The sequence below is a fragment of the Lasioglossum baleicum genome, chromosome 3 (assembly GCF_051020765.1).
Source record: "Lasioglossum baleicum chromosome 3, iyLasBale1, whole genome shotgun sequence".
In the NCBI taxonomy this organism is placed as follows: Eukaryota; Metazoa; Arthropoda; class Insecta; order Hymenoptera; family Halictidae; genus Lasioglossum; species Lasioglossum baleicum.
In genome coordinates, this window is record NC_134931.1 from 12572926 (window position 1) to 12596231 (window position 23306).

At 40.2% G+C, this 23306-nt stretch overlaps 4 protein-coding genes across 9 annotated transcripts in view; 3 read left to right on the plus strand and 1 right to left on the minus strand.

Moving 5' to 3' along the window:
• The window catches only part of Kank (KN motif and ankyrin repeat domain-containing protein 2 kank), an 82965-nt gene extending 74573 nt beyond the window's left edge, over positions 1–8392 (plus strand). For all 5 annotated transcript variants that reach the window (XM_076421082.1, XM_076421079.1, XM_076421083.1 and 2 more), the window contains 4 exons: positions 2751–2981; positions 3654–4897; positions 5782–6379; positions 6454–8392. In XM_076421082.1, coding sequence (XP_076277197.1) covers positions 2751–2981; positions 3654–4897; positions 5782–6379; positions 6454–6900 — 2520 coding nt within the window. In that variant the 3' untranslated portion in view covers positions 6901–8392. The remainder of the gene's footprint in view (positions 1–2750; positions 2982–3653; positions 4898–5781; positions 6380–6453) is intronic.
• A 7753-nt stretch (positions 8393–16145) lies between these two features.
• Bet1 (blocked early in transport 1) lies at positions 16146–17525 on the plus strand. Of its 2 annotated transcripts, none has more exons than XM_076421087.1 (4): positions 16146–16249; positions 16615–16668; positions 16744–16913; positions 16989–17501. In XM_076421087.1, exons 2-4 carry the CDS (start codon positions 16650–16652, stop codon positions 17145–17147), a joined length of 348 nt encoding a protein of 115 aa, XP_076277202.1. In that variant the 5' UTR covers positions 16146–16249; positions 16615–16649; the 3' UTR covers positions 17148–17501. The 2 variants fall into 2 exon arrangements, with proteins under 2 accessions (XP_076277202.1, XP_076277203.1); XM_076421088.1 differs by having other exon boundaries at positions 16218–16247; positions 16607–16668; positions 16989–17525.
• A 606-nt stretch (positions 17526–18131) lies between these two features.
• LOC143207515 (putative ribosome production factor 1) lies at positions 18132–20410 on the plus strand. The gene is made up of 3 exons (XM_076421086.1): positions 18132–19131; positions 19815–20079; positions 20158–20410. Exons 1-3 carry the CDS (start codon positions 18666–18668, stop codon positions 20333–20335), a joined length of 909 nt encoding a protein of 302 aa, XP_076277201.1. The 5' UTR covers positions 18132–18665; the 3' UTR covers positions 20336–20410.
• Positions 20391–23040, minus strand: LOC143207514 (tRNA (guanine(6)-N(2))-methyltransferase THUMP3). Its single transcript, XM_076421085.1, has 7 exons — positions 22864–23040; positions 22668–22780; positions 21445–21907; positions 21201–21379; positions 20938–21117; positions 20730–20867; positions 20391–20664 (listed from the first exon to the last, which is right to left on the minus strand). Exons 1-7 carry the CDS (start codon positions 22955–22957, stop codon positions 20506–20508), a joined length of 1326 nt encoding a protein of 441 aa, XP_076277200.1. The 5' UTR covers positions 22958–23040; the 3' UTR covers positions 20391–20505.
• Between the last annotated feature and the right edge of the window lie 266 nt (positions 23041–23306).

Genomic DNA, 23306 nt, shown 5'->3' on the forward strand with positions numbered 1-23306 from the left:
TTCATTAGCTGTAATGTTGCATTGATCAAATTCGTTGTTCCATTTAAAAGTCTTAGGTGCCTCACCCTGTATATTAACAGAACCGTCAGGATTCAATCTTTTTCGTTTGCTTACTGTAAAGTACGTTTATTAACCCCTTGTCCTACGATTTATCTTACGGTTTCAGTGATTGGAACTTTTTTTGTAGATCGTAATTTCCTAAAAAAGGAGAATATTGATATAAATTATATGCCTATATGTTCTCCAATAGCCGTGTATTAAAAAAACCAAAATAGAATTTTATTTCTATTATTAACTAAGAAAATTAGGAAATAGGAAATTATTAACATACATTTTTATCAGAATCTGTTCAGAATCTTCATCACGAGTCGGACACGATATTGTAAGGCAAGGGGTGAAAAGAACTTCTTGGAAAGAGGCTGTAACTCTGACATTTTTCAAGATCTTACTGCGAAACAATTGTTACAAGTTGTTTAATGTAGCTCGGCCACCTGGAAGTTTTCAGCAGTTCCGTTCCTAGCACCGAGCTACTACATATTGCCATTTCTTTAGCAGACCGGTCTGCAGCCAACATGTGGCACAGGCAGAAGTAGAAGATTTTAAGGTGTGTTGAATTTAGCCTCTCAGGTACAAGAACCCGTATCAGAAAGTCCCAGTACCGAAGGGTCAGGTAGTAATTATGAATCGGTACAAACACGTGGCCCGGGCACCCCCACCCTATGTGCAAAAAGAAAATGGGAAAGAGGGGGTGGTCGCCGAAAGTGACAAAAACTGAGGACCCAAAAGATGGGACAGTTCAGATCGAGTAGCCCGTGGAGAAGAACACAAGCGTTTACGTGGTCGCGTCGTTTACATTTAGTTCCGCGACTAGTATTGCACTCTAAAGTGCAATATTTCAGAGGTGATTGAATCAGTAAATCGAGTCCTTAACGATACGCGTGATTCTTCACAAACCTATACATATAGAGCCAAACCTGGCTACATCAAGTTTCCACTAGAGATAACATTGCTGTGACGCGTTCCTGTTAGTAAAAAATTCGCTTATCTACGGAAGATCAATGGTGAACAATAGAGTACATTTTTCTTGTATAGCATAGAAGGTCAGTCTGAGTTTAGTTTGCCGGTGCCAGTGATAAAACAACATGTAAATGATTTCTAATCATTCTTGAGTGAAGCGATTAATAGGTTGTCGCGTTTATGTATACTAACAGTATTTATCCACAATTATTCCGTCGTGAGAAAAACATTTGAAGATCGTACACAAAACATATACACCGCTTATAGGACAGAGAGAATCACGATTGCTGCGTAACGGACATATCGTTTGATTCTATCAGTCTCCTCTGACTCGCGAACGTAATTGACTAGCACGGAGTGTTTGGGGAAATAAACAGTGCTGGAAATTGGCATTGTACGATGTGCAATTTGATAGTGTACTATCTTATCTATATAACGATAGATCTGCTGGTAAGTGCTTCCATTCACGCCTCACTTCGACGATACACAATGACAAATTTAATTTTCGTTTGCATTCAATTGAATTTATAGCTAGATTCTTCGATTCGTTAGTAATCTGCTAAAAAATCTTTGCGTTTATGCATATTGTATTACCCAAGTGTAATACATATTATTATAATTAGACTGCAAAAAATAAAAACTAAATTGAATATTATTTCATCCCTTAATGACTTTAATAGAGGATAAATCATATTATATATTAGCATCTTCAATTTTAAAAATTTTGTAGCAATTTTGAATTTTATCTACTCAATTTTTCTACAAATGCATAAAATTCCGCAGTCTAATTATAATTTTTCATAGCATTGATGTAGTTTATGTGTTTGCCTTGTGATGTATTGATACGGTATTTATTCCACGGTGAAGCTAATAGACGTGCTTCAATTAATTTTGACGTCACCAGCTGTCAGTGACCTCTAGGACGGTACTGTCAAATCAAATGTCGATCAGTGGTGATTTCTACACGTTCAACTGTACATGTTCTCCTTATTAAGAATTTTAGTAATTATAATTATCGGAATATATAAAGGTTTAAATAAAATACGTAAATTCAAATATCATAACACAAGGAATAAAATTGAACAGGCTATTGCAACAAAGGAACAGTCTCACTTGCAGTCGATTTGAGCAAATCAATAAAAAGAAATTAACGATCGGGTATTATTGCACACATATACTATGTATAATAATCAACTCTTATTCAACTTCATATTCCAATAAAAACAATTTAAATATCGAAGCCGATCTCTCCAAGAAAAAAGATCACGTCTGATTTTTAATAAAACAGGGGATGTATAACAAAAACTGTATAAAACGTAGAGTCTCTGCTCCTTATTGCGGCACACCCTCCAATTCTGTTTTGCTCTAGTTCCCCAAAAGGGAGCAGCAAAGATGCAAATTAAACATTCGCAGCCCACTAACAAGTGCACCAACTTCTGTGTCGCATAGACGTGTTCCTCGTGGCAGTGTCTGCAGTCTCGGTGTTAATAAAAGCGTCACAGATAAGCAAACAATAATGGCACACGGTCTTTGTACAACTGTTTAACTCTGCCTCGGAAATAAGAGCAGACACGTCGGTCGGTACAGTTGGTATTTATTCGATGAAACCCTGAGAACGATCGTCGCCATTGAACGAGCGGGATCGTCTTATCCGAGTCGCGGGCGAAGGCAATCCGCTCTAATGATCTCGCGCGTCTCATTTCTTTTTCTCTGCTTTCACATGGTCGCCGCAGGTGCAAGTGTCGGTGTTGAAAGAGGAGAAACGAAATCTTCTGCGACAAGTGGACGAGCTCAGCAAGACGAATTCCCGCAACGACACGTTGCACAGGCACCGGAGCCAGTCGTTCTCGGAACAGTGGGTATCCCAGCGAAATCTGAAGAACGCCACCGTCCCGACGCAGACCAGGGACATGGGAACGATGTGCGGCGTCATGACACGGGACGTCGGCGTCTCGCACCAGCAGGTAATGCCCGAAGGCGGCCGTTTCCGGTACCATAACTTCTATCGCCCGGTTTCGATCTGGTTTTCATCCACCCGCGGGTGAAACGCGCGAAACTGCATGAGAATGCCGGTTCCACCGAACCGAGAACAATTTGCATAGTCCGTGGAGAGGAGGACGAACTTTAATTACCAAAGAGATCGGGGAATTAGCATCGGCCAGGTGAGAAAGTCTTTTTTCATCAGCCAATGATAACAATCGGAGATTCGCCACCGATATTCTGATTTTCGAATTTTTTTCAAAAGAGCTATCGAACTTTTTGCGTTAGGATTTTGCACACATTTTGATTCGGCTGTTCTCGTAGCGTGACAAATGGGTTTTGCATATTCATTTACAATCTTCGAGATTCCTCGTTTGTGACGCGAGCGAAGTTGAAATTTCGAATTTCTGTAGAACGTTGCCCGGATAAAAGAAGACGAAACTTCATTAAATCCGTGTAATTATTACGCTCGCGTGTACCACACGTGAAATTCACTGAACGATGGGAAGACTTTCTCAGATTCGAAGAAGATCTGGCGCGTTTTGAACCGGCGTGTAAACTAGTTCCGCGGGTAGAGAGGTCGGCCATTTCTTTCTCAGCGGATAGCAATTACAGTAATAGTTAAATAAGTAACGCGGTTATTGTTACGTGATCAGGTTCGAACCCGAGACGTCGGCATGATAACGAGCACCCCGATAAAACGATCGCTGCAGAGGAGTCGATTGCAGATCGAGGAAATCGTACCTGAAATAACGCAGAACAGCTCGTTGATGCACGACAGGTCGTCGTCGAGCCTGGACAAGCTCTACTCGAGCGACTGCTCGCGGGACAGCTGGAAGTCGACGTTACCCCGCAGCCAACTAATGTACGAGGAGATCGCGCCGGAAGCGAGGATGATGGATCGTTTGAGACGGAGCCCACTTCAAACCGAACCGATACCACCGACCAGTCCGAAGCTCGCCAGAGACGCGAAGAAGTTTCGCGACATTGGTATCAACACGAGGAATAAATTGAAAGACCTTGTGTTCAGTGAATTCGTGATCGAGGACATCGCGCCGGAAGCGAAGAAAGAAACGAGGAAACGATCGTACGGTACGTCCACCGTTTTAACGATGAAGGACGTGCTGACGAAAGAGGACGTCGCGATCATTGTCGACGATGCTCTCAGGATATACAAGAGCACTTTGATCAAGGACACCGTGTCCAGAGGATGCCAGTGTACACCGGAACCGCCGAAAGTCGTCGAGAAGCGGGACCAATTCGCTCAGGTGACGGAACCGTACAAAATGAGGGCGAACGTGGGGGTGACGGTGAAGCCGAGAACGTCCGATGTCGGTATCGAGGTCAGGACTGGTCCTGGAACAAGGACCATTGCGGTTGGTCCTGATCCAATGGCCACGCAACCTTTATCCCTCCACTCGATGAATTCGAGAAGTTATTCGTTCAATTACGGTGACACCAAGGTGAAGAGGAAAGCCACCAAGTCCGTCAGCGTGATGGTCGACGATCTGGTACGGACCACCGTGAAGAGCACCGACACTTCCGGTCTGGCGCCCAAGAAGAGGGAGTTCGGTACCTCGCCAATTAAAAAGAAGTTCACGGACGTCTCTGTCGGCGAGTCAGTCAGACCGCACATCTCAATCTCCTGCGCGGCGAACTATTGCGACAATTGCAAAGAGACGATTAAGAACTTGGCGAAGCAGATCATAAATAACGCGGAGAACAATATGAATCATCAGAACACGAATCTCGTCTCGAGGATACCCAGACCATCTCACATATCCTTGAACAACTCGATGGAACAGAAGAGACAGTTCAAGCGGCAGGACACGTACACGAAGATACCAGCCGTGATCAGATACGATTCCGATAACAAGGAGCAGTATGACAATAGCAATCGGTGAGTCATTCGTTTATTTTCTGCCTTGGCGAAGTAGTGCTCCTATTAACCCTTTGCCGACGATGATTGTTTCTGCTGCACCTTTTTGATTAAGTCAATGAATCCCCTGTCAGACGGGTACTGCAAAGCTAACTGTAAAAATTATTAATCCAGTTGAAACAATTTGTATAATATTACCAGAAAATAATTAATTTTGACTGCATCAGAAATGACATTCTTCCGCCAAGGGTTACAATTAAAATGTTCACACAGATTGCATGAACATATAATTTAAATATAGCGGACGGCTCCTTCTAGTATTTCTTGTAAATGCATAAATGCAATTGTTAAAAAATGATTTAGCAATTACGTACGAGCAGTCGATAAACACGGGGAAAGAGCATGGTACGCCATCTGTCGCTGGCAAGGCGAAGGGCGGATGTTGGGGTTGGTTTGGTAAGTTCTGTTCGATCAATGTATCATGTGCCTAATGACAGGCGCATGTCGGGGGCTTGTTAGCTTTTTGGACTCCATGGTTGCGCGTCGGATGCGTCATAAGTGTTTCCGTAGTGGTGCGCAGAGGTCAGATTGTAAATATCAGCCGAGAGGTCAGTGACAGAGAAAGTGTACCCTAAATTTGCTACGATCACGATATGGTGAACGAGTAACCGCGTGTACGATCTCGACAGATCGATGCTGCAACAGCGGCAACAACAACAACAATCGACCCGTTTCGTTCACGATACCGAGCTCACCGAAGTATCGTCTGCTCGTTTCGTTGAAAGAGGGTAAATTTTTCCAAAATAAAGCCTGAAAACAATCGAAGTTAAAGCATACGATTTAGTTAAATTAAATAAGATTACTTAGAATCTCGATAAATGAATTTTCTATTTCTATATTTCTAGTATCGAACAATTACAAGGGGAGACGAGGAAAGATGAAAAGTCCCAAGAAATCTACATGGCGGAGAAACAAGCAGACAACGACGAGAAACACGAGCTTCCAGAGTCCGCTCTGTTCCAGCCGATTCAAGAGAAGCCTAGGAAGAAGGTTGAACCTTCTAAGGAGATGCTGGCTGCCATGAAGGTTCTGAACGACAGTCTTAAGAAGTCGCCCAGCAAGAATATCTCCCACCAGATGAAAAACGCCATCAACATCATCCAGCAAGAGTGGTTCAAAATCTCTAGCACAGTAACCGCCAATCCGTTAGAAGTAGAAGATTATTTAGACTGTTTCGAAGAATGTTCCAGTACTTTGTTGGAATACATTGTTAACATGACTGACTCCAGTGGGAACACCGCAATGCACTACGCGGTGTCCCATGGAAACTTCGATGTTGTATCCATCCTTTTAGATTCTAAAGTCTGCGATATTAATAGAGCAAATATAGCTGGCTACACAGCCGTGATGTTAGCAGCGCTTGCAGAGGTCAGAAATTCCACTCACGAATCTGTGGCGAACAGGTTATTCCAGCTGGCCGATGTGAATATTCGAGCAAAATTGGTGAGAATCATGTACAAGCATTTATTCTTTGTAAAACTAAGCATCGATCGATAACACTGCTGTATCTATTTTAGCATGGCCAAACTGCCTTGATGCTGGCAGTATCTCATGGTCGCAAAGACATGACTCAACTGCTCCTGGATGCAGGCGCAGCAGTTAACATTCAAGACGAAGATGGCAGTACAGCTTTAATGTGCGCAGCAGAACATGGCCACACCGACATCGTGCGATTGCTACTTGCACACCCAGACTGTGATCCATCAATCGTCGATATAGATGGCAGTTCCGCTCTAAAAATCGCGTTAGAAGCAGGCAATCGAGATATCGGCGTGTTACTATACGCCCACGAACGCGTGAACAGAGGAACGAGTCCCTATTCATCAATGAGACGGAGTAGGAGAGGGTCGAAACCAACAACACCCACTGGACCCTCTCCTTCGGCTCCGGTTAGTCCAGCACCATCCCGTAGACTTCATTCGTCGACTATTTCACTAAACTCCTCAAAATATTCAGCTAAATAATTCACAAAACTAATTGTAAGTTGGAAGACTTTCATTGACATTTGACCGTACCAACAGTTTATACACAGATAACTTCACAAATGTATCATACGATCATGGAATTAATGCAATCGGCGTCTCGTGTTTCCTATATTTATTGCTAACGACGTTTTTGTTAGTCTGTCTCGTCGATCACAATATTTTAAGATGCTAACCGCTGCATAAACGATCATATTCTTGCCTAACGGTTCATTAGCCTCCGACACATGCGTTTTTAATTTAAGATGACCAATTAACTGCTCAACTTTGTATACAATTATTCGAGGGAAGTTTGAACGTGTCGCTTATTGTAACGCGAGTCCATCTAATGGACTTGCCACGGAAGCGTTGTTTTGCGGCAGAAGGGGGACTCACGTAAACTGAAACTTCTTTCTAGGTGCTATCAGAGTAATGAACCTGTATTGTTGATAGATTGTTACGGTAATGTCAGTAGAGCGTGGAGCTTCAGTAATGCAACGGACACATTCAAAATTTGATTCTTAACTCTAGAAACTGTGTGTGAAAGTACAAAAATAATTTCGTATGTAGAAAGAGTCACAGTGCGAGAATCAAGTAACGTCTTCCAACATCATCCTGTGGCATTAAACATTCCAAATCATCAACAATCCGAATTTCTGGACACAGAAACGTTCTCTTACATTCATGGCAACGCATTCAAATTTCAGGCCTAATTTCCGTCACGCCCTGGGGATCAAACTGTCGGTAGAATAATTGTGTACTGATATACATAGAAAGACATAATTATACATGTAACGGCTACATGGTGCACAAAGCGCGGCGTACGCGACTCATGTTGAATTTATATACGAGAAACATTCTTAGAACTTATCGATCGTCGTTCGATGTTAAAGTAGAAATGTTATAGACATGAAAGTATAAATAAATATAGTATCCGTGGATCACGATGTAAAATATCGAAGGGCATACGAGGGAAAATAGAGCATATAAGTTTTAACAGTTGTTAAAATTTGTTCAGGGTACGAGTTTTATATAGAATCACGAAAATGTAATTTCTTTTTCATTCCTCGTTTATGCGTGTCACCTTCGTACTAGGAATTGGTATGTGTAAAAAGAAGTTTTAACGTTGAACGTTTCTTAATAGGGTTGTGAATATCTAGACGTAATGGACGTATTTAAGTTCAACATCAAAGATTTAGGTTAACGTTGTAATGAGTATTCCTATCGTTAAGAATCTATATTAATGTTAAGTGGCGAATTATATATACATATATACAATTAGAGGTATACATGTATGTATATCAACGGTAGCACTGAATCAAGTAAAAATACAATTGTAGGGAACTAGAAAGTAGAGAACTACTTTTCATTGTTTGTGCCTTTATATTTAACATATTATAATTGATAATAAACTCGAGGGAAAACAATATGAAATAATTGTATTGTAATTTATGAAGAATCGATGTAAACAATATATAACAAACCAATCAGACTTCACTTCCATGGTATATAGTATATAGTATATACACTAAATATATAATATCTCTAACCCGTGAAAAAATGTTATTCGGATTATTTTATAACGTATAATAATCATATTATTATATGATATCATATTACATACTTGGTAAGTTAATGTCTATGAGAAATGGCCAACGATCTTCCACATCTTCAGTCCTTTTTTTAATATAAACAAGTCTTAGACTTTAACAATCCATACACCTTGTTATCTTCAGAGTCTAATGATAGAGTAAATTATAGAATATCTATAGCTTTTAACGTAAATGCTTCCTTGATAACAGCCACCAGTGTTTTGTAATTATAGATTCCAAAATCCATACACAGCGTTTTAAAATCAAGGCCTCCATATGGAAGACACAATACATAAAAATTCTTGCATTTATGTTATTCTGAGATACATTACCGCTTATAAATATTACCTGTGACATTAAATAATGTGGTCATATTGATTTCGGTTAAAAATAGTTTAAATAGTTGATACCTGTTTGTTGGAACGTTGAAATACTCGGCAATAAGATGCGCGTTTGAAATTCGCACAAATAGTATAAAAAATAGTAAACCCCTGAACCACAGATGAGATATATGGTATATCTCATCGGTGACGAAACTCTATCAAGTTCTCTATCATTCTTTTTGAAAAAAGTCCGCTCTAATTACAGTGAAAACACAATGCACCGTGGTCTGTCCCTTTCAATCGCTTTCAAACTTTCAATTGATACTTACTTTCATTTCTTTCTGCCAGAGGGCTATAGGGACGAGAGCTTTCTCGCTTGAAAAAATTTGTCGCAGTTCCTATATAATATCGTAATTATGTTTTGGATGTTGCAATACTTAAGGTATCATATCATATCCATATTTATTTTTTGCAATAAAGCTGAGTAACTTTCGGAGCTTTTATTACAAAATTCAATGATAAATTTTTCAGGAATTATGTAGTATGTAGTTCTATTTTACGTGGCCAGTGATGTTAGGTTGGATTTATAGTGGAGCAGCGAGGTGAGCTGTGCGGTAAAGAAAAACAAAGAAAATACATATGTACTTTTTCATTAGTATGTGTCCAGACAGGGGTGTGTAATCGAAAAGGAATGGGGGGGGAATACAAGTACCCCCTCTCTGATGACCAGAGTAATATGTGACATTATGTGACACGTTGCGCGACGAGAATAGAGTGAGGCAGAGTGAGGCGAATGGAAGACACGTTGCGCGTGCGCAGTAGGTACTGAACGGTGGAATAGGACAGTGGAAGGGGATAAGGTGGAGAGCCTGGAGGGGGGAAATGAATGAAGTTGAAACCAGAGATGGGCAGTATTCAAATAAAAAATTATTCAATAAATTTTTGAATAAAAGATAAATAACTATTATTCTTTATTCGAGGGCTTGAATAAAAAAGTAACTATTATTCAAAAATTATTAGAATAATTTTTTATTCACCGAGAATTTATTCAAGCTTAGAATAAAATGTTTATTCTTTATTCTTATTCTTTATTCTTATTCTTTTTTCTCGAAAATGAATAAATCCATGAATACTATCGGCCAGCTCGAGGCTACAATGAACACGACCGACGCCCGAGGGTCGAGCCCTGAGGCCTGAGCCCAGAACACAATAGTAGTGCAATAAACACGGCCCGACAATCCCCCGGCGAGCCAGGTAGCTCGGCATGAAACCGCTAAGGAGCGAATGGTGAACTTATTTATTTTCCGTGCTACCCTCACGAAAGTCACACGAGCCAATTCGTGGCGTTCTCCCGATTAAGAAAAGCCTACACTCGACGGAATTAGGACCGTTCCTAGTGGTTTTATTAATTAAAGTATGCTCGAAATTTTTATTCTAATAACTTTCTGGCCATCACCGCGCTAGCGCGACGAAGCGACGGGGACTTGGGACGCCTTGGCCAAGTGGTGCAATAAACACGGCCCGGCAATCCCCCGGCGAGCCAGGTAGCTCGGCATGAAACCGCTAAGGAGCGAATGGTGAACTTATTTATTTTCCGTGCTACCCTCACGAAAGTCACACGAGCCAATTCGTGGCGTTCTCCCGATAAGAAAAGCCTAAACTCGACGGAATTAGGACCGTTCCTAGTGATTTTATTAATTAAAGTATGCTCGAAATTTTTATTCTAATAACTCTCTGGCCATCACCGCGCTAGCGCGACGAAGCGACGGGGACTTGGGACGCCTTGGCCAAGTGGTGCAATAAACACGGCCCGGCAATCCCCCGGCGAGCCAGGTAGCTCGGCATGAAACCGCTAAGGAGCGAATGGTGAACTTATTTATTTTCCGTGCTACCCTCACGAAAGTCACACGAGCCAATTCGTGGCGTTCTCCCGATTAAGAAAAGCCTACACTCGACGGAATTAGGACCGTTCCTAGTGGTTTTATTAATTAAAGTATGCTCGAAATTTTTATTCTAATAACTTTCTGGCCATCACCGCGCTAGCGCGACGAAGCGACGGGGACTTGGGACGCCTTGGCCAAGTGGTGCAATAAACACGGCCCGGCAATCCCCCGGCGAGCCAGGTAGCTCGGCATGAAACCGCTAAGGAGCGAATGGTGAACTTATTTATTTTCCGTGCTACCCTCACGAAAGTCACACGAGCCAATTCGTGGCGCTCTCCCGATTAAGAAAAGCCTAAACTCGACGGAATTAGGACCGTTCCTAGTGGTTTTATTAATTAAAGTATGCTCGAAATTTTTATTCTAATAACTCTCTGGCCATCGCCGCGCTAGCGCGACGAAGCGACGGGGACTTGGGGCGCCTTGGCCAAGTGGTGCAATAAACACGGCCCGGCAATCCCCCGGCGAGCCAGGTAGCTCGGCATGAAACCGCTAAGGAGCGAATGGTGAACTTATTTATTTTCCGTGCTACCCTCACGAAAGTCACACGAGCCAATTCGTGGCGTTCTCCCGATTAAGAAAAGCCTAAACTCGACGGAATTAGGACCGTTCCTAGTGATTTTATTAATTAAAGTATGCTCGAAATTTTTATTCTAATAACTCTCTGGCCATCACCGCGCTAGCGCGACGAAGCGACGGGGACTTGGGACGCCTTGGCCAAGTGGTGCAATAAACACGGCCCGGCAATCCCCCGGCGAGCCAGGTAGCTCGGCATGAAACCGCTAAGGAGCGAATGGTGAACTTATTTATTTTCCGTGCTACCCTCACGAAAGTCACACGAGCCAATTCGTGGCGTTCTTCCGATTAAGAAAAGCCTAAACTCGACGGAATTAGGACCGTTCCTAGTGGTTTTATTAATTAAAGTATGCTCGAAATTTTTATTCTAATAACTCTCTGGCCATCACCGCGCTAGCGCGACGAAGCGACGGGGACTTGGGGCGCCTTGGCCAAGTGGTGCAATAAACACGGCCCGGCAATCCCCCGGCGAGCCAGGTAGCTCGGCATGAAACCGCTAAGGAGCGAATGGTGAACTTATTTATTTTCCGTGCTACCCTCACGAAAGTCACACGAGCCAATTCGTGGCGTTCTCCCGATTAAGAAAAGCCTAAACTCGACGGAATTAGGACCGTTCCTAGTGATTTTATTAATTAAAGTATGCTCGAAATTTTTATTCTAATAACTCTCTGGCCATCACCGCGCTAGCGCGACGAAGCGACGGGGACTTGGGACGCCTTGGCCAAGTGGTGCAATAAACACGGCCCGGCAATCCCCCGGCGAGCCAGGTAGCTCGGCATGAAACCGCTAAGGAGCGAATGGTGAACTTATTTATTTTCCGTGCTACCCTCACGAAAGTCACACGAGCCAATTCGTGGCGTTCTTCCGATTAAGAAAAGCCTAAACTCGACGGAATTAGGACCGTTCCTAGTGGTTTTATTAATTAAAGTATGCTCGAAATTTTTATTCTAATAACTCTCTGGCCATCACCGCGCTAGCGCGACGAAGCGACGGGGACTTGGGGCGCCTTGGCCAAGTGGTGCAATAAACACGGCCCGGCAATCCCCCGGCGAGCCAGGTAGCTCGGCATGAAACCGCTAAGGAGCGAATGGTGAACTTATTTATTTTCCGTGCTACCCTCACGAAAGTCACACGAGCCAATTCGTGGCGTTCTCCCGATTAAGAAAAGCCTAAACTCGACGGAATTAGGACCGTTCCTAGTGATTTTATTAATTAAAGTATGCTCGAAATTTTTATTCTAATAACTCTCTGGCCATCACCGCGCTAGCGCGACGAAGCGACGGGGACTTGGGGCGCCTTGGCCAAGTGGTGCAATAAACACGGCCCGGCAATCCCCCGGCGAGCCAGGTAGCTCGGCATGAAACCGCTAAGGAGCGAATGGTGAACTTATTTATTTTCCGTGCTACCCTCACGAAAGTCACACGAGCCAATTCGTGGCGTTCTTCCGATTAAGAAAAGCCTAAACTCGACGGAATTAGGACCGTTCCTAGTGGTTTTATTAATTAAAGTATGCTCGAAATTTTTATTCTAATAACTCTCTGGCCATCACCGCGCTAGCGCGACGAAGCGACGGGGACTTGGGGCGCCTTGGCCAAGTGGTGCAATAAACACGGCCCGACAATCCCCCGGCGAGCCAGGTAGCTCGGCATGAAACCGCTAAGGAGCGAATGGTGAACTTATTTATTTTCCGTGCTACCCTCACGAAAGTCACACGAGCCAATTCGTGGCGTTCTCCCGATTAAGAAAAGCCTAAACTCGACGGAATTAGGACCGTTCCTAGTGATTTTATTAATTAAAGTATGCTCGAAATTTTTATTCTAATAACTCTCTGGCCATCACCGCGCTAGCGCGACGAAGCGACGGGGACTTGGGACGCCTTGGCCAAGTGGTGCAATAAACACGGCCCGGCAATCCCCCGGCGAGCCAGGTAGCTCGGCATGAAACCGCTAAGGAGCGAATGGTGAACTTATTTATTTTCCGTGCTACCCTCACGAAAGTCACACGAGCCAATTCGTGGCGTTCTTCCGATTAAGAAAAGCCTAAACTCGACGGAATTAGGACCGTTCCTAGTGGTTTTATTAATTAAAGTATGCTCGAAATTTTTATTCTAATAACTCTCTGGCCATCACCGCGCTAGCGCGACGAAGCGACGGGGACTTGGGGCGCCTTGGCCAAGTGGTGCAATAAACACGGCCCGGCAATCCCCCGGCGAGCCAGGTAGCTCGGCATGAAACCGCTAAGGAGCGAATGGTGAACTTATTTATTTTCCGTGCTACCCTCACGAAAGTCACACGAGCCAATTCGTGGCGTTCTCCCGATTAAGAAAAGCCTAAACTCGACGGAATTAGGACCGTTCCTAGTGATTTTATTAATTAAAGTATGCTCGAAATTTTTATTCTAATAACTCTCTGGCCATCACCGCGCTAGCGCGACGAAGCGACGGGGACTTGGGACGCCTTGGCCAAGTGGTGCAATAAACACGGCCCGGCAATCCCCCGGCGAGCCAGGTAGCTCGGCATGAAACCGCTAAGGAGCGAATGGTGAACTTATTTATTTTCCGTGCTACCCTCACGAAAGTCACACGAGCCAATTCGTGGCGTTCTTCCGATTAAGAAAAGCCTAAACTCGACGGAATTAGGACCGTTCCTAGTGGTTTTATTAATTAAAGTATGCTCGAAATTTTTATTCTAATAACTCTCTGGCCATCACCGCGCTAGCGCGACGAAGCGACGGGGACTTGGGGCGCCTTGGCCAAGTGGTGCAATAAACACGGCCCGGCAATCCCCCGGCGAGCCAGGTAGCTCGGCATGAAACCGCTAAGGAGCGAATGGTGAACTTATTTATTTTCCGTGCTACCCTCACGAAAGTCACACGAGCCAATTCGTGGCGTTCTCCCGATTAAGAAAAGCCTAAACTCGACGGAATTAGGACCGTTCCTAGTGATTTTATTAATTAAAGTATGCTCGAAATTTTTATTCTAATAACTCTCTGGCCATCACCGCGCTAGCGCGACGAAGCGACGGGGACTTGGGGCGCCTTGGCCAAGTGGTGCAATAAACACGGCCCGGCAATCCCCCGGCGAGCCAGGTAGCTCGGCATGAAACCGCTAAGGAGCGAATGGTGAACTTATTTATTTTCCGTGCTACCCTCACGAAAGTCACACGAGCCAATTCGTGGCGTTCTTCCGATTAAGAAAAGCCTAAACTCGACGGAATTAGGACCGTTCCTAGTGGTTTTATTAATTAAAGTATGCTCGAAATTTTTATTCTAATAACTCTCTGGCCATCACCGCGCTAGCGCGACGAAGCGACGGGGACTTGGGGCGCCTTGGCCAAGTGGTGCAATAAACACGGCCCGACAATCCCCCGGCGAGCCAGGTAGCTCGGCATGAAACCGCTAAGGAGCGAATGGTGAACTTATTTATTTTCCGTGCTACCCTCACGAAAGTCACACGAGCCAATTCGTGGCGCTCTCCCGATTAAGAAAAGCCTAAACTCGACGGAATTAGGACCGTTCCTAGTGGTTTTATTAATTAAAGTATGCTCGAAATTTTTATTCTAATAACTTTCTGGCCATCACCGCGCTAGCGCGACGAAGCGACGGGGACTTGGGACGCCTTGGCCAAGTGGTGCAATAAACACGGCCCGACAATCCCGGTGACAATCACGGTGATGGGCAGAAAGTTATTAGAATAAAAATTTCGAGCATACTTTAATTAATAAAACCACTAGAAACGGTCCTAATTCCGTCGAGTTTAGGCTTTTCTTAATCGGCAGAACGCAACGAATTGGCTCGTGTGACTTTCGTGAGTGTAGCACGGAAAATAAATAAGTTCACCATTCGCTCCTTAGCGGTTTCATGCCGAGCTACCTGGCTCGCCGGGGGATTGTCGGGCCGTGTTTATTGCACTACTATTGTGTTCTGGGCTCAGGCCTCAGGGCTCGACCCTCGGGCGTCGGTCGTGTTCATTGTAGCCTCGAGCTGGCCGAAAGTATTCATGGATTTATTCATTTTCGAGAAAAAAGAATAAGAATAAAGAATAAGAATAAAGAATAAAAATTTTATTCTAAGCTTGAATAAATTCTCGGTGAATAAAAAATTATTCTAATAATTTTTGAATAATAGTTACTTTTTTATTCAAGCCCCCGAATAAAGAATAAAAATTTTGTATCTTTTATTCAGTACCCGGAATTTTTATTAAAATAAAAATTTTGCCCATCTCTGGTTGAAACCAACTTCATTCTGGCCACAACTGTATAGTCATCAGTGTCATCACGCAAAAATAATTATTAACAATTAATTTAATACTAGATTTATTTTCAAAATTTATACAAGCATAGCAGTAGCTAACGCTCAGCTTTGATTCAAAAATTAAATATGGATTTGTTCAATTAAGTATTGCAACATCCACAATATAACTACACTATTATATAGGAACTGCGGCAAATTTTTTCTAGCGAGAAAGCTCTTGTTCATATAGCCCTCTGGAGGAAAGAAAGGAAATCAATGTAAGTACATACCTAACGTAAGTAAATAGGTAAGTACTAAGTACATACTTCTCTATTCTATCTCTATGCAGGAGGAAGGAGTTCCCCATAGCCCATAGTTTTGGAGAACCGCTGCGGCGGTGAATTCTGCACACATTCAGTTTACAAATAGATAAGTGAAATCATCGACGAGTCAGTGAAATATTAAATTTAGTTGATTTAAATTTCCCGCTTGCCACTGATCGACTTCGAAGGTACCCCCATGGTACCGCCCGGAGCACTGATATCAGTGGCCCGGAGTGTCGCCTCTTGTTATATCTACTGTTTGACCAGAGACTCTCTGGTTTGACGTTGACGTACATATAATTGTTGCTCGTGCACATCTGACCAATCTGACTGACACTGACCGTCTCATTGACAGTTCTTTCTGCAGGGTTTGTAATTATACTTCGATGTAATTTATGCATAAATCAACAATTTATTTAACTATTAAAATTAATTTCTCAAAATATTTGAAAATAAGAATCTGTGAATCAAAAAATATTATATTACACATATTCCATTCCCGAGTTCAAATTGTTATGTCTGTTTATGATTTTTCTCGTAAAGTCTATCCATATTTTACGAAATTATTTAAATATGGTGTAAAGCTAATTTTTAATAATTAAATAATGCTCCACGAATATTGTAACAATACAAATAGGACCAGTTAATATGTTCATTGTTGATGCTTTACATTACATTTTTTAATACTCACATTTATATTACAACATTAAGTTTCTATTGTTTTCGGTTGTAGGAGTGTTATAAACAACCGTCAAAATTGAGAATAAAATGAGGAGAGCTCATTCAAGTAAGTTAACCAATATGGAAATATGACTTTCACTGTAGTCAGCTATAATTGAAACACATTTGGACTTTCTAATAGGTTATGCTTACGAACCATTACCGTTAACATCAACATCAAGCCACAATGGCTTGGAAGATGAAAATGAGAGGATGGCAGATACTTTAAAGGACAAGATTCATGCCTTGAAATCATTGTCAATCGACATTGGAAATGAAGTCCAATATCAGGACAAAATGCTTCGGGGAATGGTAAGTTTTTTTTTTACAAATAATTGGTGATTAAATCTATACAGATACATTTGATCAACTGCTTTATTATTATAGGACGACGATTTTGAAAGAACAAGTGGATCCTTAATAGGATCTGTAGCACGTGTATTACGTTTATCCAAAGGAAGTCATCACTATTATATTTTATATTTATTCCTATTTTCCGTAGTTGTCTTTTTCGTATTATGGATAGTGTTAAAAGTTTTCAACTGAAAAGACTAATGTAAGAACTAGAGAATATTTAAAAGGTATCATCATTCCTATATTATTATACACACACACATAACAATCAATTGTGACATCATAAGGGGCTAAAAGTATTTTAAACGTATTTATAAGATGTACAGTTACAATTTTTGTGTTGGGTTTTGTTTATAAATTATTATCTGCTTACGATATAGCTAAATGTACATAAAGTAATGTAACTGTAAAAATTTATTAAGTTTACTAAGCTAAAAATATTATGTGTAAAGATGCACACGCGCGCGCGTGTACAGATACATATACATAAATATATTTTAAATAACATAAATCTTCTAAAATTTCAAATCATTGTTGTTGTTACTTGATGTTCGTAAGTTGGCAATACTCAGTACTTTGTACCAGTGGCGCACCCAGGATGTAATCTTGGGGGGCCGAGTTGAACCCAGCCCTAGGTTTTGCGTGATGACCTTTTTTTTAAGCCAAAATATCTATCATCGGTATGTACCCAGGGCTATTCCGCGATTTTAATTTTGGAAGCTGAACATTTTTTTCTTGGTGGGGGACCCTTGCCCCCTGGCTCCCCTCCTGGGTGCGCCACTGCTTTGTACATTGTAATGTATATGTATGTGTCATAATGAATTCTCGCTTATTCAGCGGTCTCAATTGACTATATAGCCATAGAGGATAGTACTGTTGCATTAGTCGATAGCCAATCGGAGTATAGATAATCTTCTTCCCACCTCCCTACTGTATCGCTTAGCCGTCTGAACATCGAGACGTTGTAGAGGTGAAACTGTATACAGTAAACTAACAATCTGACCACATTTTTCACGTGTAATCACGTGTAATGCTCGCACCGGTTTGACCGGTTGCAACAATTGCGAAATGTCATTTCTCCCTTCTACTATTTTCTACTACTACACCCAATGATAAAATATTGGACAAGTTTTCTATCGCATGCACGGATGCACGTTCAGCGCAGCAGTAATGTATCTAAATATATTGTGGAAAAAGTAGTGGGGTACTATTATTGGCGGACTACGAATTTTTGGCAAATTATTAGGAATGCGCGAAAACCCGAAAATTTAAGGATCTCGATGGTCGGGTCGGGACGGGTCAGGAAGACATCGAAACGAGTTGCGCGGGTCGGATTCTCCAAGATTCTTATAATATCTCTGTCTCGACATAATCGAGAATTTCATAATTTTCGGAAATCTCGAAAAAATTCTCGTCTCGATCCGACTCGATATTTTCGGGTTTTCGCATACCTCTACAAATTATTATTAATATTTGATTGGCATACTCATATCCCACATGTTACATATTCATTTTCCCAAATCAAATCATAACTAAATTTTGTGAAATTATATGCGGAGTGACCACGATACCTCATTTGACTCAAACTTTTACATTACTGATCTAAATTCGCCGCGCATGCGTGAAAAAACCCGTGCAATATCTGATCACTGCAGCTCACGTGCGTCACGTTACCCATAACCTGCCATTTTTTTCTTGCATTCAGCAACAATGTCTGACAGCAATTTTAACCACATCAAATGCAAAGCAGTGCGATATAAAAAATGTCAGAAATTAATGAGAGAAAAAGCGAAAGCCAAGAAAGAAGCGAGGAAAAAACGAATTCAAGAAGGAGGACCGAAACAAGTACCGCACACTATTGAAAGTTTGAGAGAGAAAGATGAGACCACTATTACTGGAAATCTTGACGATGAAGAAAACGAAGAACTCAAAGTTGATTTTGAGCATGACGAATTTTCGGCTTATTATAAACAGTCGTGCGAGCCGAAAGTGTTAATTACATATTGCGACAACCCAACAAGGAAAACTAGAATTTTTGGCAGAGAGATGACAAGAATAATACCGAACTCCATTTCTTTATATAGGAACAGATCTGGAGTGAAAAAAATGGTAAAGAGCGCTATCGCTAAGAATTTCACTGATATTGTTGTTATTAATGAAGATCAGTGTAAACCAAGTATCCTTTTCGTACATTTAATATTATTCTACTGTCTTCGTTTTGTTTAAGGGAGTAGACTTGTTTTTAGTGCGATGGTACGGGATGCACCTTCTCATTTGTTGATAATGCAAAGTTGGGGTTTTTCAGGAGTCGAAGCTAGATAAAAGATCAATGTAGACCGTAATTGTCTTTAAACGTCCTATTTTTACGTTTACAAGGCTTAATTTGGATTATTCTGCGGTATGTAGCTTTCGCAGCTTTATGAAAATAGCTATATGGCAGCTTTATGCAGATTTTATGCATTTATGGCAAAAATGAGCTGACGTACTTTAAAACAGTGAAAACATTTGAAGAATTTCAAAATACTATTACGTCATTATAGACCTGTTAAGCATATTAACAAAGTAAATAACATTTTGCTTCACTTTAGTTTGTAGCAATTCAGGTCAAAAATTCTTATTTTGCATAAAGATCCACTGTCTATAAATTATACGCCTCGTAAACATAGAAAGAATACTTTTGAGGGCATCTATGATGTAAATTGATATTTTATTTAGCATTTTTGACTACTGGGAAACCCCATCTTTGCATTATTGAGAAAGTAGAAGGCGCATCCTGCACCTTAGCAAACCTGGAAACGAGTCTCTACCCTCTTAAGACTGTTACCTGCATAAGTTTAATTTCCTTATCAAATATCTTAGATGGTATGTTAGTCATTCATTTACCGGATGGACCAACGGCATACTTTAAACTTAGCAATGTTAAAATAACACCAGAATTGAGACGTAGTCATAAAGAAATTACAGAACATAGACCAGAAGTTATTCTAAATAACTTTACTACTCGCTTGGGTTACACAATTGGTAGAATGTTAGGAGCACTATTTCATTACGAACCCCAGTTCAAAGGTAGAAGGGTTGTTACATTCCATAATCAGAGAGATTATATATTCTTCAGGCACCATAGGTAAAATTGTTTGTCTGCAAAAGTATCTAAATCTATAAAATTAAAGGTCTAAGAATGTAATACATGTATACGTTGTAGGTATCAATTCGATTTACGAAAAGGAAAACCTAGATTGAGAGAGTTGGGACCAAGGTTTACTCTGAAACTCAGGTATTTGCAGCATGGAACCTTCGATACTAAGTATGGAGAGTATGAATGGCTTATACAAGGTAGAAGGCACGATATGGAAACCAGTAGAAGAAAGTTCTTCTTATGAGCACTATTATTTAGCATAAGTAATGTCCAGTGTGCCTCATAGTCGAGAATAAATCAATAAAGTTTTTACAAGAAATGTAAACGTTTTGATTTATTAAACTCTTATGAACTCTTGTAACAAAAATATTAAATATTTATATGTAATTTATATATATGTACGAGCTCCTGTCTTCATTTGTTTTGCGTTTGTATATGTTTACTAGTTTTAGGTTTATATAGCTCGTAAAGTACGTCAGTCCTTTTCATAACATAAACAGCAGCATTTAGACCGCCTATGTTTACACCTAACATTTTTGTTACCCAAAACATATCTCCAGCTGTTTGTAAAGCCTGCATAGAAAAATGTTAACATAATTTTGTGCAAAAATATTGTTTTCTGTATCTCAAAAACATACCATATTAAGGCTGCGTCTATCATAAGTAAGTAGCACCGATCGACCCGTCGATCTTTTCAGAATTCGTCCTAGTTCTATTAAAAATTGTTTATAAAGTATTCGGTTGTCCACCATTCGACCACTTCGTTTTCCAAATGGCTGTAGCAAACATTAATGAGTTAAACAAATTATATAAGAATAATATCTTTCAAATAGTTAATATAATTACCATATCTGAAACAACTATGTCAACATATGAATCTTTAAGTGGTAAATATGATGCACTCCAGGATATTGAATCAATTTTACAGCCAGAGGCTGACGCATCAATATTAGACTTTGTTCTAGTTATAGCTTTGACGTGATTATCGCCACCAATAACATAAGATTGAGAGTAGACTAAAGTGGCCTAGAATTTTCGGTATCAACATCTTTGAATATTACAATGAACAGATAGAGACAAAAGTAAATTGCTTAAATTTGTTGCTCAACCTCTATTGGAATAGAGCCACCACCACACATTGGGTCAATTATTAAATCTCCTGGTTTAGGTTGAGCTAACTGTAGTAAATTGTAACATACAGTTGCTCTAAGAGTAGTCGGTCCAAAGCACGTTATATTTCTACGATGCTTAGATTCGTGAGTAACACGTAGATGCGTTACAAGTTCATCTGTGAATAATATGATATATGTTATATCTTATTACCAAACTGATTTTGTGATTATATTAACTCACCATTAGTTAATTTGCAAACTATCTCTAAGTAATACGTAGTCAAATCCACGAGCCAACGATATTTATCTTGTAATTCTCCACCAATAACCCTGGCAATCTCTCCTGACTCACACGAGTGGTTGCCAGTTCTCTCACATGTTACTCTATATCTTAAAAGTTCATCTTCTTTAGTTTCGGATGGATCTTGACCTCTTTTTCTACCTTTATTCGTTGCAACTGTGATAGGTGTATTTGAGGGTTTACGATCCTTTTCTGCCGCATTGTAGTCTTCGATAGTTGGATATAGTTTTCCATGGAAACCAGTTACACATTTCCAAGCATCCAAACCTTTCTCTAATTTCATACTATTATGCACCGAATCTTTGAATAGCTGGAGATCAGCATCTTTACCAGATTCAGTGAACTTGAACTTTGTTACATACGCAACTATGAATATATTGTCTATTGATCTCAATTCTTGGACCTACAATTATTAATGTGGTGTTAATACAATAAATACTCTTATTTAATATCCGTAACATAATTTTACGTAATGTAGAATAGTTCTTCCATCCAGATATCAGACACAATTAAAACAAACTTTTTAGAAATTAATAAAAATAATATGAAATACCCAGTATTATTTTATTTTTAAAAATCAAAAATTAATGGTTCCCCTCCGTGTATAAATCAAAAGTATTACGATAATTTTTGTTTAAGATATAGAAAACATTAGTTAAAAATCTTGTTCCCTGAGACAATGCAATTTTTCGTTTCCGATTATAGAAATGTTAAGAATCTGTGATACACCAGAGTTTAATAAAATAATGATTTTATTGTGCTACGGCATAAAAAAAATTAATTAATTTGTTATCACAAATTTCTTGTGTCCGGTGAATAGGACTTAAACTTCGTTAATATTTCTTTTGCTTTTTAATAAAATCGTCCAGAAAACTTTGACGATATAGAAAAAAGGTTGATAATCAATCGTTTATCACAAATAATGCAAAATAAATTACAGAATGCCTTTAAATTAACAAGACCTGTACCCCATTATTGAATGACAAAATTTGGAATCTAAATAAGTACTAGACATGAAAATGATCAATTAATTTTTATAATATACATGTCACAGAAAATTTCGTTACTAAATATATGCAAAGTTGAAGTTTTGTTTTGTACGAACATTGTTGAAATAATGGTTTAAAATCAATCACATGAAAATAGTAGCAAAAAGTAAATACTTGTGCAAATTGATTCCGATGTATATTGAAGAAGATCTTCCCACGCTCTTTAAGAATTTTAATATCTTTATTCAATTTTTCCTTGCATTCATCCACTGCCTGCCACTCGAATCCTAAAATTAGAATATATTAGAGGTTACTCTGAAGGAACACGTGCTTAGATTTTTAATTATTTAAATGGCATATATGTATTTACCTGTATCCACGGTTGTTGCTATCATGAAAACATTATCGTTAGCTAGTGATTCCGTGAACAGTTTTTGTAAATCCGACTCATTATTCGCGTCCATTTCAAACGTTGATGCTTCAACGTACAGCAGGGGCTGTCGACGTCAGTCAGTTGAACTACCACGTGATTATATTTACATACACGTGGTTGTATGTCAAACTAGCGTTTCGTGAAAGGAAACATTTAATCACACATTTGTATGTATACACAATTAATTATCAAGTTCATGTTTTATTGAGATACATTTCAAATATTTTTAAATATATAATTTTATATATTTACATACACTCTCTATATATATATTTATTTGACGAAAGATTTGTTGTACAAAATGTATTGAATATTAAACAGCCTGTACACTGTACATTAAAGCATTCGTCTTTGTTGGAATTATATTTATTTGTAATCTA